General features: G+C 48.2%; 2 protein-coding genes across 3 annotated transcripts; both read left to right on the forward strand.

The window, feature by feature from the left end:
• The first annotated feature begins 2,517 nt into the window (after positions 1-2,517).
• On the forward strand, positions 2,518-7,900 carry LOC119279694 (protease Do-like 10, mitochondrial). The gene is made up of 8 exons (XM_037560852.1): positions 2,518-3,013; positions 3,541-3,786; positions 5,249-5,444; positions 5,527-5,786; positions 6,003-6,130; positions 6,703-6,906; positions 7,066-7,116; positions 7,210-7,900. Exons 1-8 carry the CDS (start codon positions 2,587-2,589, stop codon positions 7,453-7,455), a joined length of 1,758 nt encoding a protein of 585 aa, XP_037416749.1. The 5' UTR covers positions 2,518-2,586; the 3' UTR covers positions 7,456-7,900.
• Positions 7,901-8,510: 610 nt separating this feature from the next.
• On the forward strand, positions 8,511-12,823 carry LOC119279705 (thioredoxin-like fold domain-containing protein MRL7L homolog, chloroplastic). Of its 2 annotated transcripts, none has more exons than XM_037560860.1 (4): positions 8,511-9,427; positions 11,637-11,721; positions 11,823-11,934; positions 12,441-12,823. In XM_037560860.1, the coding sequence occupies exons 1-4, from the start codon at positions 8,751-8,753 to the stop codon at positions 12,560-12,562; spliced, it is 996 nt and encodes a 331-aa protein (XP_037416757.1). In that variant the 5' UTR covers positions 8,511-8,750; the 3' UTR covers positions 12,563-12,823. The 2 variants fall into 2 exon arrangements, with proteins under 2 accessions (XP_037416757.1, XP_037416762.1); XM_037560865.1 differs by having other exon boundaries at positions 11,637-11,718.
• Positions 12,824-13,996: the final 1,173 nt, after the last annotated feature.

Below are 13,996 nucleotides of genomic sequence, written 5' to 3' on the forward strand. Positions count from 1 at the left end.
TAGTGGTGTTATGTGAACGTCGATTACATGACACTTCATCATCTTTGGGCCTAAGGGAATAATTTGGTATCCGTTTGATATTTTTGATGATGTGTATGTTGAGATTCCCTTAGTGGTGTTCTTGAGGACATTGTGGAGTAGTTTTTAGATGATGGGTTGGTAGAGTGACAGAAGCTTAAATCCTAGTTATGCGCTACTCCGTAAGAGGCTGATTTGGATCCACATGTTTAATGCTATGGTTAGATTTTATCTTAATTCTTCTTTCATTGTTGCGGATGCTTGCGAGAGGGGTTAATTATAAGTGAGAGGTTTGTTCAAGTAAGAACAACACCCAAGCAATCGCTCCACCCACATATCGAATTATCAAAGTAGCGAACGCAAATCAAACCAACATGATGAAAGTGACTAGATAAAATTCCCATGTGTCCTCGAGAAAGTTTTACTTATTATCAGAGACCATTCCAGCCCGTCCTTTGCTACAAAAAGGATTGGGCCACCTTGCTGCACTTTTGTTACCATTACTATTACTTGCTCGTTACAAATTATCTTGCTATCAAACTATCTGTTATCGACAATTTCAGTGCCTGCAGAAAATACCTTACTGAAAACCACTTGTCATTTTCTTCTGCTCCTCATCGGGTTCGACACTCTTACTTATCGAAAGGACTACAATTGACCCCCTATGCTTGTGGGTAATCAATGATGGCGGTGCATCTTCGACTCCCTCTAGTGCTTGAAGTCCTTGCTAGGTGGTATACTGACATGGATGTAATTTCTATGGCTTATTATGTTCTTTGTACCGCCATGCTGTTTGATGAACAAATCGAAAGTTCTTTTTAGAAAAAACGCAACGTGTGATGATTCTGGAATAAAATCTGGTGATACCATCTCCTACATGCTCCCAAGCTCCCATTTCAGAAACTCGATTTTAAATGTTTCAAAAAACATGAGAAAATATGCACGTTCACAAGGAATGTGTCTAAAACCCTAAAATTCTAGGTCCAAATTCAAAATGGACATTGAGAAACAAAAACGACAGATTCAGATGTACTCGTGTCAATTTAGCTTTTTGTCCTTTTGACACTATTCATGTTAGAATTATCATTGTGTTTCTCAATGTGTATTTCTAATTTAGATCTAATTTTTAGGGTTTGTAGACACATAACATCCACAAATGTTTCAGATTGTTTTGAAACATTTAAATTTGTCTTTCCAAAATTGATATCATGGGAGCATTTTAGGAATAGTATCAGCTGATACTTTCCGAAATGATTGCATAGCTGGGAGGTACGTTAGAGCATCTACAATCACGCACAACAAATCTGGGCCTTCAACCCCCGCGGGCAGTGACTAGTCACATCTCAAATTTGCTCCTTTATATCCGAATACCTCATACTTAAAACTTTAAATCCACGCAAAACATGTAAAAGAGGGAAACCTACGTACTATGTAGATCAAATAACCTACACTACCATAATCCTCGTCGAAAATGTCCATGATCTCCGTGCTTAGCTCCGGGTAGATTGGCGGCAACCGCAACTCCGGCTCCCACGGCTCCTCCACGCGCGGCCTTCACCTTCACCTCCGCATCCAGTTCGGTGGAAAGCGTATCGATTGCCCTCCGTTCTTGCCGGATGAACCGCGGATTGGCCTTGACATATGCCTAGTTCTGGATGGACTCCAAGATGGTCTGCTGCTCCATCATCTTTGCTGCTTGGGCGACCGTGAACTCCGCCATGGCGTCCTCCATGTCCAAGCTCGCAGCCAATGCCAACTCTTCCTCCGGCTGCTCCGCGTCGTCCTCCTCCGGATCCGCCATCTCCAAAGGAACCGGTTGCTTCTCTGGCTCTGGCTGCTATTCCTCTTGCCCCGGCGAGTCCGGAGGCAGACCAGCTGCGACGCAGGCACCACGCCTCGCCCGGTCTTCCTCCTGAATCTGGAACCGACGCTTCGGCGTTAGCATAGCATACATCATCTTCTTTTGTTGGGCCATGGCGAAGCCGAGCGGCGAGGGAAGAGTGAGGCGGAGAGGGAGAGATGTGGATGGAATCGGGCTGGCGGTGCAAAGAAGGAGGAAATGGATGTGGATAGGGTTGAGGGACGTCGTCCGTCTTAAAATAGGCGGATTTTGGCCCTCAGGCGACACCACATGACGTTCACACCTCACCGGATGAGACGCCCGTCACCGTCAGGTTTTTAGGAGTTTTCTATGGGACCCCAACGTCATTCAGACACGGCGGACGCGCCCCGGGTCTCCTCAGATTTGGATTGGATATGCAGGGTGCCGGTCAACTTGGACGTTTGAGACACGTTTGAGACGTCCGTCTGAATTGTATTTTCTTGACCGTTTAATGACCGGACCGTCCGTCCGAATGTTTGAGGAGTTTGGAGCGCTCAGCTGTAAATGCTCTTAGTGTTCAAAACCACGAATGCATCCTCGTAAAAAATAGAAGCTATGAAAAATGCAAAATTGGAGCATAGTCGAGCCCAACCCGAACCCGATCCGAGCCCAGACACAAACCTAACCCAAACCCCCCCGGACCAAAAATCTCCGAACCCTCGCCGGCAGCACCCGGGGTGGCCGCCATGCACGCCTCCGCCCGCTTGCTCCGCCGCCTATCCTCTTCCTCCTCCGCCCGCTCGCTCCGCCGCCTCCCTTGCCACCCATCACCCTCGCCGCCTCCACATCCATCTCATCTGCCGCCCCTTCGAACCGTGACCCGCGCCCTCCTCCCCCACCTCGCTGCCCCCCGCTTCTCCACCATCTCTTGCGCATCCACACCCTCTCTCCGCCTAGGTGAATGCGGCGCTCCCGGAACCCCGGCGATACCGTTGGCGGAGAATTCCGAGGGGGAGGAGGAGGCGGAGTCTGTGGCGGCTCGGCATGACACCGACGCGTTCGCGGCGGTGGAGCTCGCGCTGGACTCGGTGGTGAAGGTGTTCACGGTGTCAAGTGGCCCTAACTACTTCCTGCCGTGGCAGAACAAGGCCCAGCGCGAGAGCATGGGCTCCGGTAAGCTGCCTATCTTTAGCAGTTTAGCCCCCTGGAGGCCGCGAGTGTGTTTGGATCCCCGCTACTGTGATAGGTCGCTAGCAGAGAATATAATTTTAGGTAGAGTGTTAAGTTGCTGTGGGATCGGCTTAATTTGCTGATTCAATTGGAGAAAGAGAGTATCTCATATGCAAATTTGTAGTGTTATTTCTTACTCCCTCCGTAAAGAAATATAAGAGCGTTTAGATAACTAAAGCGCTCTTATATTTCTTTACGGAGGGAGTACTGTGTATTTCTGGTAGTACGAACTAAGTAAATGCGGTAGAACGGGATAATGGGAAATTTTAGTTTTGATTTCCCACTATATTACTGGATTGGGTTGTGAACTGTTCAAATATCCATGATGTGAGACAAAAATATAAAACATAGAAAAATAACGACTTTAGATATTAACATAATGTGAAAGGTTGGTTATCTTTTGGGCCCCTGTGATGTTGAGATGGAGTTCATTCTTTGGGTCATCTGCTAATTTCGCCTCCCTGTTGTAGGCTTTGTAATTTCTGGAAAAAGGATCGTCACGAATGCTCATGTGGTAGCTGATCATACTTTTGTTCTTGTGAGGAAGCATGGATCACCTACAAAGTACAAGGCGGAAGTTCAGGCTATTGGCCATGAGTGTGATTTGGCTCTTCTTACAGTTGAGAGTGAGGAGTTTTGGGAGGGGATGAACAGCTTGGATCTTGGAGACATTCCATTTTTGCAGGAAGCTGTTGCCGTGGTTGGCTACCCTCAGGGTACGAGTTTGACACTGATATTACTTTTACAGTACTCCCTCTGTTTCTTTTTACTCCGCATATAAGATTTGTCTGAAGTCAAACTATGCAAAGTTTGACCAAATTTTATATGCAGACTAAAAAGAAACGGAGGGAGTACTCGATTGTTAGTTGTCAAACTTGTTAGCCATATTACCTCATCTACAAGTATGCAACTAAGGTTTTGCATACGTCATACCATGACCATCCTGTTTGTGATGGCATAACTGAAACTGGCTAGCAGTGTTTTACTTTGAATGAGTGAATGAAAATAATATAATTACACACACAGAGACTATGGTACAACTCCATAAAGCATAGTTTATACAAGATTGTGGATAAGTAAAACATTCATAAATTTGGGATTTCTACACTTCTGCAATTATCATAATATTTGTTACACTATTAGCTTGACAATCAATCACGAAAGCAACAGTAGAAAGTAGCCCCTGCAACTTTGGTGTCGCAAATATGCTTCCTAATTTCTTAGTACATCATACAAATCAACAAACTACATGACACTAAAATGTTATCACAGAATTATAGTATCACTGTGTGTCCTTCTGTTGAACCATGCCATGCCAACCTATGCATGTATTTTTATCATTGTTTGTGTGATGGTTTCCATATGAATTAGCAGTTTAACATGAATGGTGCGCTATTAGCAAGGTTGGCAATCTTAAGGGCACTGGTTGGTATACTAAGGTTACCCCACTTTTCCCAGAACAAGTTAGGCTGAGTTACCCCCCTCCCCCTCCCCCGCGGGTTTGGTTTGCAGCCTCACTTCTGGCAATATTCTAGTCCCCACCCGTCACTGACTCAGCAAAGTGTGGCGCAAAATTTGATTGCCTGACCTTAGTCATGTATGGCAAAAAAACGTGGCAAATGTTGACAAGCTTAGTGTATGAACCAAACAGACCCCAAGTCTTATGACTCTAACCATTTATTTAGCGTGCTGACTGTGTGCTAGGCGAGATCTTAATATGGTAGAATCTTAATATTGTTATGATGTTAAAATCTAAAACAAAGTAGGATGATAACTGTGATTTGTGCATGATCCTACCAATTCAATTGGTCCTAATAATTAATGATAAGTAATTACTTGCATATGTCCTTTTTAATTGTAAAGTTACCCTTGTCATAAAAAAATAGACGTTTGATTTAGACTCTATTTAAAATGAAGGCTCTTAATGTACAACTAAAATATATATAGCTGTTGAAATACCTGGTAGATTTTAGAAAATATACCTTTGTTTAAGAATCAGGTAGGGTCTTAGATTCTACTATGTGATCCCAGGTGCAATGTTGTTGGGAAATCTCTGATTTGATTTAAGGTACCACTACCACGGCTTCGATGCTGTATTGCTGATTGTCTATGTAGACACCTAAAACCATGTAAGAATGTAGACAACTAAATTATTCTGTACATGTATGTATGGCGCAGGTGGAGACAATATCTCTGTCACCAAGGGGGTTGTTTCTAGAGTGGAGCCAACACAGTATGCCCATGGTGCGACTCAGCTCATGGCTATACAAATAGATGCAGCTATTAATCCAGGCAATAGTGGAGGGCCTGCAATCATGGGTGATAAAGTGGCTGGAGTTGCTTTCCAAAATCTGTCAGGAGCAGAAAACATTGGGTGAATACTCCACTATTTAGGTCTTAAGCCAATTGAACCTTTGTTTTACCTGGAATTTTGTGCGTAACCCTTTTCTTTGCAGGTATATTATACCTGTGCCTGTAATTAAGCGTTTTATTTCTGGTGTGGAAGAGAGTGGCAAATATTCTGGGTTTTGTTCTCTTGGGATATCTTGCCAGGCCACTGAGAACATCCAAATAAGAGAGTGCTTTGGTATGCGGCCTGAAATGACTGGAGTGTTGGTCAGTAGAATAAATCCTCTGTCTGATGCTTACAAAATTTTGAGGAAAGACGATATCCTTCTCGAGTTTGACGGCGTGCCTATTGCGAATGATGGGACAGGTGAGCTATGCTTTGCAGCCATTTTGTGTCGCAAATTTTGATTTCTTATATGTTTTCTGTTTATCATGTTATTTTAAGACCATCATTTGGCATACTCTGCTGCACGTTTTTGCATTGCTGATCGATGAATCTATTCATGCGCTACTCCGAAATATGAAGCATCCTGGCATTTCAGCGTCAGCAACTGATGATCATGATCTCTTTTAATACTTGCAGTTCCATTTCGAAATAGAGAGAGAATCACCTTTGATCATCTTGTGTCCATGAAGAAGCCTGAAGAAACAGCTGTTATCAAAGTACTAAGAGATGGCAAAGAGCATGAATTGAATGTGACACTTAGACCTGTAAGGCTTTGCAATCTTACTTGTACATTTTATTTGAGCTTCTTATTAACCAGGGTGCATTTTATTTGGGAGGTTGGTACTAAATATAAGAATGATGGGATGTTGTTCTCCCTGTTTAGTGTTTGTTAGTAGTACTTAGTTTCCTCAGAGTCGAACATGGTGATTGAATCCACCTTGACTGAACTGAACCGAACCCTAATACATACCCATGAAAGTAACATCCATCTCAATACTTATCACCTATTTTAAACTCATCCCACAACTATGACGTCCGTAACACATCGAATTCACTACATTAGCCCAGTGGGTTCAGCCTGTCTACCTTTTCTACAGCTAGTTGGATAGGACTGGGTATGGTCAGATTTATGGACAGCCCCGCTCATCTCTTATGCAGGTTAAACAGTAATCTGCAAAAGTGGGTCCGTTGGTTTTGTACACACGAACCCCCAGGCTTAGGCTTTGCATTTATCATTTCCGTTGGTTCCTGTCACCTTTTTTGCCCTCGTGCTTCTCCTTTTGAGTTTTCACATGCACAGTGAAGTGATCTTATACATGTGATTCTTCTTATGCAGTTGCAACCTTTGGTTCCTGTACATCAATTCGATAAACTGCCCAGCTACTACATCTTTGCTGGTTTTGTTTTTATCCCACTGACCCAGCCTTATCTCCATGAATTTGGGGAGGACTGGTACAACGCTTCGCCACGCCGACTGTGTGAACGGGCACTGAGAGAGCTTCCGAAGAAGGCTGGCCAACAGTTAGTAATATTATCTCAGGTACTACTGCACTAATTCAATCTCCTCATGCCTCAGTTTCCAGTTGCATGATCTTGTTAGGAAACCTCTTGCATTCACTTACCGTGTATTTTTGCATAATTATCTTTTTACGATCAATCTTTTCTTTTGAGGTGTTTTACTGATCAATCTGCGTTGCAGGTCCTAATGGATGATATTAATGTTGGTTATGAAAGGCTGGCTGAACTCCAGGTCTTCTTCGATAAGAAAATCCTATTATTACACACCACATCCTTAGTGACCTTTGTAGTTTTCTCAACTGACCAGGCTTCATGATATGATCAGGTAAAGAAGGTGAATGGTGTTGAGGTTGAGAATTTGAAGCATTTGTGCAGTATCGTGGAGAACTGCACTGAAGAAAACTTGAGAATTGATTTGGACGATGAGCGGGTGATCGTCCTGAAATTTCAGAACGCGAGGCTTGCCACGTCTCGGATCCTCAAGCGGCACAGGATTGCATCAGCCATGTCGAGTGACCTTGTCGATGAACAAGCGAGCAAAGGTGAGACTGAGGCGTCATGCACAAACTGACACATTTTCGTAGGCGTAGCTACACAGTTTCTGTGGAAGCACCGATGTTAGCTCGGTCTTTCTAGAGACAAATGAGGTAGGCCGAGGACTGCTGGAGTCACCCATGAGCCCATCGGTTGCGGCGGGCTCCAGTTTGGCTGATTTAGTTTTGACAGAAGGAAGAGGAGGTCTTCAGCAAATAAGAAGAACCCAAGTTCTTCACCCTGAGTTGTAACACCATCATTCTTTGCTCCCCTCCCGACTATTTATCATTCTTTCTTTCGCCAGTGTACGGGTTTTGGCACCCTTATGTTAAATTCAGATTATGTATCATCACGAAAGCAGAACATAGGAGATATGAATTTCAAGAAGCAAGACACTTCGTTCCAAACTGTACAAGTAAAAAAACAGAAGAGGGGCCGAGTTTCGGAAAAAAAGAACTGTACAAGTTCTGCTGACATGTTAATTCTTTGGATGCTGTGGATGAATTTATAGAAAAAAAAATTAGCAGAGAAGGGGAAACCCAAGTGTTTGTTTCTGGCTGCCGGGTAATGCTTCAATTGTTTTTTTAGGGGGGTTTGTTCCATTTTCGTAATGTGTTACAGCTAACGATATCGGCCTTGGATGACCAAATTGTTTAGGGGGTGTATACGGGTTCACAGTCTCGAATTCCGAATTTGGAATCTCTGCTCTTCCACTGAAGCTTGGTGTTTTTGTTTGGTCATCCAAGGGACACTCCAGTCACACCTGACTGACAATCCCATTCGCAAGGATGGACATCTTCAGGATCTCTGATATAAATGATTTTTTTTCTTGCCATTTTTGTGATAGACAAAAATAATTACAGATCTCCCCCCATAACATTCTGATATATGTAACTAAAACCGCAACAAGAATTATGGAACGGAGGGAGTACGTGAGTTATTTTTCAAACGTCTGAATTGCTCGAAATGCAAATGATTTTTTAGATGAATACAAATGAATTTTTTGGAACCAAGTCAAGTCCCCCCAGGCGAGGGTTAATTGGTTTTTCCGTAAATAAAAGCGTATTGCAGCGGCGTGGGGCCGGCCGCCCCTCTCACGGTTCACTTCAGTTCCGTTCACTCGTCCGCTCACCCAAGCAAATATCTCCCCAAGCATACGTGCCGGAGCAGATTGGGCATCAGAATCATCACTGCCGCGAATCCCGTACCAAATTCAAAGCCAGTTCTCGCGGCATCGGCAGCGAGCCAGCAACCGCCTCCGAACCTCCACCCGAGGAAGAGTAGAAGCAGGCCAGAAGAGAAGGCGCGCGCGCGCAGCGCAGGAGGCTCGGAATGGCGCTCCGCTGCTCCCTGCCCGCGACCTGTTCGACGTTTTGCCTCACACGAGCAGAGCACCCCAGTTCGCGTGCTCTCCCCGCGCGCCTCGTCGTCAGCTTCGGCTCTTGCCCGCGATCCAGGCCGAGCCTGGGACCCGTGCTCGCCGCGCGCCCCTGGGCACTGCGTGCGAGCGACCCCAAGGCCGGGCGGCTGGTGATCGGCGGCGGGCCGCGCAGCGCCGACGCGGACACCGATTCTGACGATGACGACGACGGCCCCGTGCGGATGACGGACCAGGAGCGGAGGACGCTGCGGAGGAAGATACGGGAGATGATGGACCGGATGCCGGAGACGCAGGAGCTGACCGACCCGGAGGAGAAGAAGGCCAAGATGAGGGAGCTGCTGACCAAGTACCAGCTGGTTGTCGAGGAGGAGGACCCGGAGTGGCCCGAGGACGCCCAGGACGGCATGGGCTTCGGCCTCGACCAGTTCTTCGACAAGATCACCATCAAGCCTGAGAAGAGGGATGACGCCGACGACGATGATGCGGTGGATGACGGCAAGAAGGAGGTGGTCTGGGAGGATGACAACTACATCAAGCCGGTCAGGGATGTCAGGACAAAGGATTGGGATGACACCGTGTTCACGGACTTCGGCCCGTTGATTGTGCTCGTGCATAACCGGTACAAGAGGTATGGTTCCGTCAGTTCTTGCAAAATGGTTGGTGCCATTTCATGTTTCAAGTATCCTTTTCATATATGCTACTCCTACATCTGAATTGTTCTGTCAATTCTTGCAAAATTGTTTGATGCCATTTCATGTTCCAAGTATCCTTTTGGCCATATAGTAGCTTCATATGAAACTTGTGTTGGGCGTAATAAACCGCGGCGTCGCTCCTGGCGCGGCTGGTGCGTGTATGGGCGCGCACCGGACGTGTCGGGCGCGTCGGGTCCGCGATGTGTGGGTGCGTAGGTGTGCGTGTGTGCGTGCGTGAGCCAGCGCGTGTGTGCGCGGGGCCACGCCGGGCTGTTAGCGAGCGATCAGGAGGGGTAGATCGCGTCGGGCGCGCTGGGAGGCCGTGGTGATCGCGTTCGGGCGCGGTGCATGGACGCGGCCAGAGCGCGGAGGACGTGGGGGAGTGGGTGAGCGAGTGGGTGCAGGGCGAGGCCGTGCCGGCCGGTGCTCGCGGGTATAAAACCCTGGTTCCCCTCTGTAGCTAGTAGACATGATCGAGTTCGTGCTTGAGGAAAGGAAAAAGCGTACGTGCGCTGGAAAAATTCCCGTGTCCACTGTTCTCTGAACTTCTCTGAATCCCTTCTTCTTCGGTGAGCTCGAGCGACGGCAACAGAGAGAGCGAGGAGGAGCGCCGCGAGGGACTGGTGGTTCCAACAATTGGCATCAGAGCCAGTTTCAGCTCAGGGCGCGCCGGCGATGTCGATCGTCCCGTACGCCGGCGGAGCGGGCGGATCGCTACCGCAGTCAGTGCCACTGCTCACCGGCGACAACTACACGGCGTGGTCGATCAAGGTCGAGGCGAATCTCGACGCGGCCGGGCTGTGGGAGGCGGTGGTCGTGCCGGAGGACGCGGCGGCGGCCGTGATCGCGAAAAAGGACAAGCCGGCACGGGCGTATCTGCTTGGCGCGCTCGCAGAGGACCTGCTGCTGCAGGTGGCGGCGAAGAAGACTGCCGCGGAGGTGTGGGCTGCTCTGAAGGCGCGGTTCGTTGGCGCGGACCGCGTGCGGGCGGCGCGGCTGGGCACCTTGCGCGTGGAGTTCGAGCTCCTGCGCATGGCGAGCAGCGACACGCTGGACGAGTTCGCCGGCAAGCTCGGTGGCATGGCGGCTCGCTACGCGGCGCTCGGCTCGACGCTGGAGGACGCCGCGTTGGTGAAGAAGCTGCTCGACTCCGTGCCGGACCGCTTGTACGCGGCGGTGGCCGGGATCGAGCAGTTTTGCGACGTGTCGACGATGCCGTTCGAGGAAGCACTCGGGCGGCTGAAGGCGTTCGACGAACGGCTCCGATGGCGTGGACAGGCAGGCGGCGAGCGGGCGGACGGTGAGCAGCTCATGCTCAGCGCGGCACAGTTGCGGGCGCGCGAGCGGCGCCGGGGCGGTGCACGCGGAGAGGACGATGACGACGGCGCGGCCAGCACAGCATCAGGCGGAGGGAACAACCGTCGCGGGAAGTGCTACAAGTGCGGCAAGCGGGGTCACTTCAAGCGTGACTGCCCGCAGTGGAAGAAGGCGCCGGCGCCGGAGCGTGCACTGCTGGTCGACGGCGATGTCGAGGACGGCGGGCTGCTCTGAGCCGCGGCTTAGGGCGCGAGTGTTGGGCGTAATAAACCGCGGCGTCGCTCCTGGCGCGGCTGGTGCGTGTATGGGCGCGCACCGGACGTGTCGGGCGCGTCGGGTCCGCGATGTGTGGGTGCGTAGGTGTGCGTGTGTGCGTGCGTGAGCCAGCGCATGTGTGCGCGGGGCCACGCCGGGCTGTTAGCGAGCGATCAGGAGGGGTAGATCGCGTCGGGCGCGCTGGGAGGCCGTGGCGATCGCGTTCGGGCGCGGTGCGTGGACACGGCCAGAGCGCGGAGGACGTGGGGGAGTGGGTGAGCGAGTGGGTGCAGGGCGAGGCCGTGCAGGCCGGTGCTCGCGGGTATAAAACCCTGTTTCCCCTCTGTAGCTAGTAGACATGATCGAGTTCGTGCTCGAGGAAAGGAAAAAGCGTACGTGCGCTGGAAAAATTCCCGTGTCCACTGTCTTCTCTGAATCCCTTCTTCTTCGGTGAGCTCGAGCGACGGCGACAGAGAGAGCGAGGAGGAGCGCCGCGAGGGACTGGCGGTTCCAACAACTTGCAGGGCGTGCTGTATTACTTTGGTAAATCACGATAAATGTTCCTTGTTGCAGACCACAGGACAATGAGATGGCAAGAACTGAGCTCGTAAAGGCCATCGAGACGTTTTGGGAACACGATCTGCCTTCACCAAGAGTAGTACATACTTCTTCATGGCATTCTTCTGTAAATATAAATCCGCCGCAGTCGGCGCTTCAGAGTCACATTCTGAACTTCCAACTGTTCTTGGTCACCCGCAGTGTGTTGCAGTCGACGCCTGCGCGGAGCCAGACCTCGTGGCCGCTCTGAAGGTGTCCGGTTTCCCTGAGTTGCTCTTCACCAATGCAGGGAAGATACTGCACCGAGAGAAAGGTATGCCTTGTGGACGCGGAGTTTCTGCACCCGAGCTCAAATGAGCTTGGGTGAACAGTAAAATCAAAACTAAATCAAATTTTTTTAAAAAAAATCCAATTTTTTTGGGAGAAACATCGACAAAAGTTCTAAGTGCTTGCAAAAATTCGCCATGAAATCACATTTTTAGAAGGCGTGGCAAAAAAACAAAATCAGTACTCTGAAAAAGCTACTTTCAAAAGCATTTTGGAGCACTGAATTTGTTTTTTTTGCCACGCTTTACAGGAATGTGATTTCATGATGAATTTTGCAAGCACTTAGAACTTTTGTCAATGTTTCTCCCAAAAAAAATTGGAAGTTTTTGAAATTTTTTTATTTTTTTTGATTTTACTGTTCACCGAGCTCAAATGAGCTCGGGAGCAGAAAGGCACTTTCGATGCCTTGTCCGTTATTTACACAAATTCTCCTTCAAGACAGCTCTCATTCGGTCATCAGGTTTACTGATCCAAAATCACTTGTTCTAATAGCTGTCCGGTCGGCCGAGGTGCTGGCGAGGATGATAGCCTTCTTCTACTACAAGGCGGTGAGACCACCTTGCTTGAGCGAATCAGACGGCCAGGGGCAAGAGAAGGTCCCTCTGATGTCGTGAAAGGAAGGGTGGTTCGTGCTGGTACTAGTATTTTGCATCAGTGTAACTTTGGATTACATAGTAGTACTATACATCAGGAGTAGAGTTACTGCTACAAGGAACCTTAATTCTCACGTGTGACAATGCCTAACAGTTTGTGTATGATTCTGTTCCTCATGCTGGATAGCCATGTGACCACATCCCTCCTTGTGTTCAGCATGTAAGATTACCCTTAAGATTCAGCAACGTTCTTCCGCTCCCTTCCGGCGCAAATTTCTTCTAGAGCACAGCCCAAACATGCAAAAGTCATTTATGAGGAATGCTCTTTCATTTGTCGTAATTTTATTTCTGTTAGCTTTCGTCATCACCCTAGGGAAGCCAATATGACGGCAAATTTGTTAGCTACGAAGTTGGAGCCCTCGAGAACTCTTGTTTGGCAGAACGAGGCCTTTTGCTCTTTATTCGATGTATTATCAAACGATGTAGCCCTATTTTCACATAAAATATAAACTACCATGATAGCATTTCCCTAAAAAAAACATGCAAAGCCATTTCAAAAAAAATAATTAGGGTGCAAACCATGACAATTTGTTTTTTTTAGAAAACCATTTAAATTTGGCTGGCACTGTGCGAATAAATCATAACCGGGCCGGGTTTTCCTCAGGCCCAGAGCGAAACACGGGCCGCCGCACAAGCCCAAGAGCCCGAAGAAAATTCCTCGCGAGAAGAGTAGTAACTCTACGAAATCACTAATTAAGGAATACTCGTTGCAAAGAACACTTCACTTTCCCAGATCGCGACAAGTGGTGCACACATGCAGCGCGCCACTTGTGGCAAACTGGGAGTTTTTCCTTTATTCATAGATCCGTTTATTCAAACCGTTTTATCTCTTAAACCGTGCGTTCAAATCTCGAACCGTTTTCACCATTGGATTTCTCGCGCCGAGATCTTCAAAACTAGATCCCATGTTGATAGGTTTTGACGATCTTTTTTTCACGAAAAAAACCGGACAAAAAAACCGGGTGAAAAAAACCGGGCGAAAAAACCGAACCGGGAGCACGGTTTTTTTCCCTTTCCGAAAGAGGCACGCCCGTACCTCTCGCGAAATCACAACCGTGTCTCTCGTGGAAGCAAAACCGTGACTCTCGTGAAAAAAAACAGAAAACGTGTTATTTTTTTTCCGTTTTCGAAAGCACAACCGTGCCTCTCGCGAAAGCAAACCCGTGACTCTCGTGAAAGAAAAAAACAGAAAACACGTATTTTTTTCCCTTTCTGAGAGGCACGGCCGTGACTTTCGCGTAAACACAACCATGCCTCTCGCGTAAGAAAAATCGTGACTCTCACGAAAGAAAAAAAACAGAAAACGTGTTTTGTTTTTCCCTTTCCGAGAGGCACGGCCGTGACTCTCGCAAAAGCACAACCGTGCCTCTCACGGAAGAAAAACCGTGACTCTCG

This window comes from Triticum dicoccoides, chromosome 1A (assembly GCF_002162155.2).
Source record: "Triticum dicoccoides isolate Atlit2015 ecotype Zavitan chromosome 1A, WEW_v2.0, whole genome shotgun sequence".
NCBI classification, from domain to species: Eukaryota; Viridiplantae; Streptophyta; class Magnoliopsida; order Poales; family Poaceae; genus Triticum; species Triticum dicoccoides.

Bases quoted from the DNA above. Each gene is read 5' to 3' on its own strand.
- LOC119279694 (XM_037560852.1), top strand. From the start codon at position 2,587: ATGCACGCCTCCGCCCGCTTGCTCCGCCGCCTATCCTCTTCCTCCTCC. The intron at 5,445-5,526 runs GTGAATACTCCA...TTTTCTTTGCAG, and splicing joins TCAGGAGCAGAAAACATTGG to GTATATTATACCTGTGCCTG. The intron at 6,907-7,065 runs GTACTACTGCAC...TCTGCGTTGCAG, and splicing joins AGTTAGTAATATTATCTCAG to GTCCTAATGGATGATATTAA.
- LOC119279705 (XM_037560860.1), top strand. From the start codon at position 8,751: ATGGCGCTCCGCTGCTCCCTGCCCGCGACCTGTTCGACGTTTTGCCTC. The intron at 9,428-11,636 runs GTATGGTTCCGT...TCCTTGTTGCAG, and splicing joins GTGCATAACCGGTACAAGAG to ACCACAGGACAATGAGATGG. The intron at 11,722-11,822 runs GTACATACTTCT...GGTCACCCGCAG, and splicing joins ATCTGCCTTCACCAAGAGTA to TGTGTTGCAGTCGACGCCTG.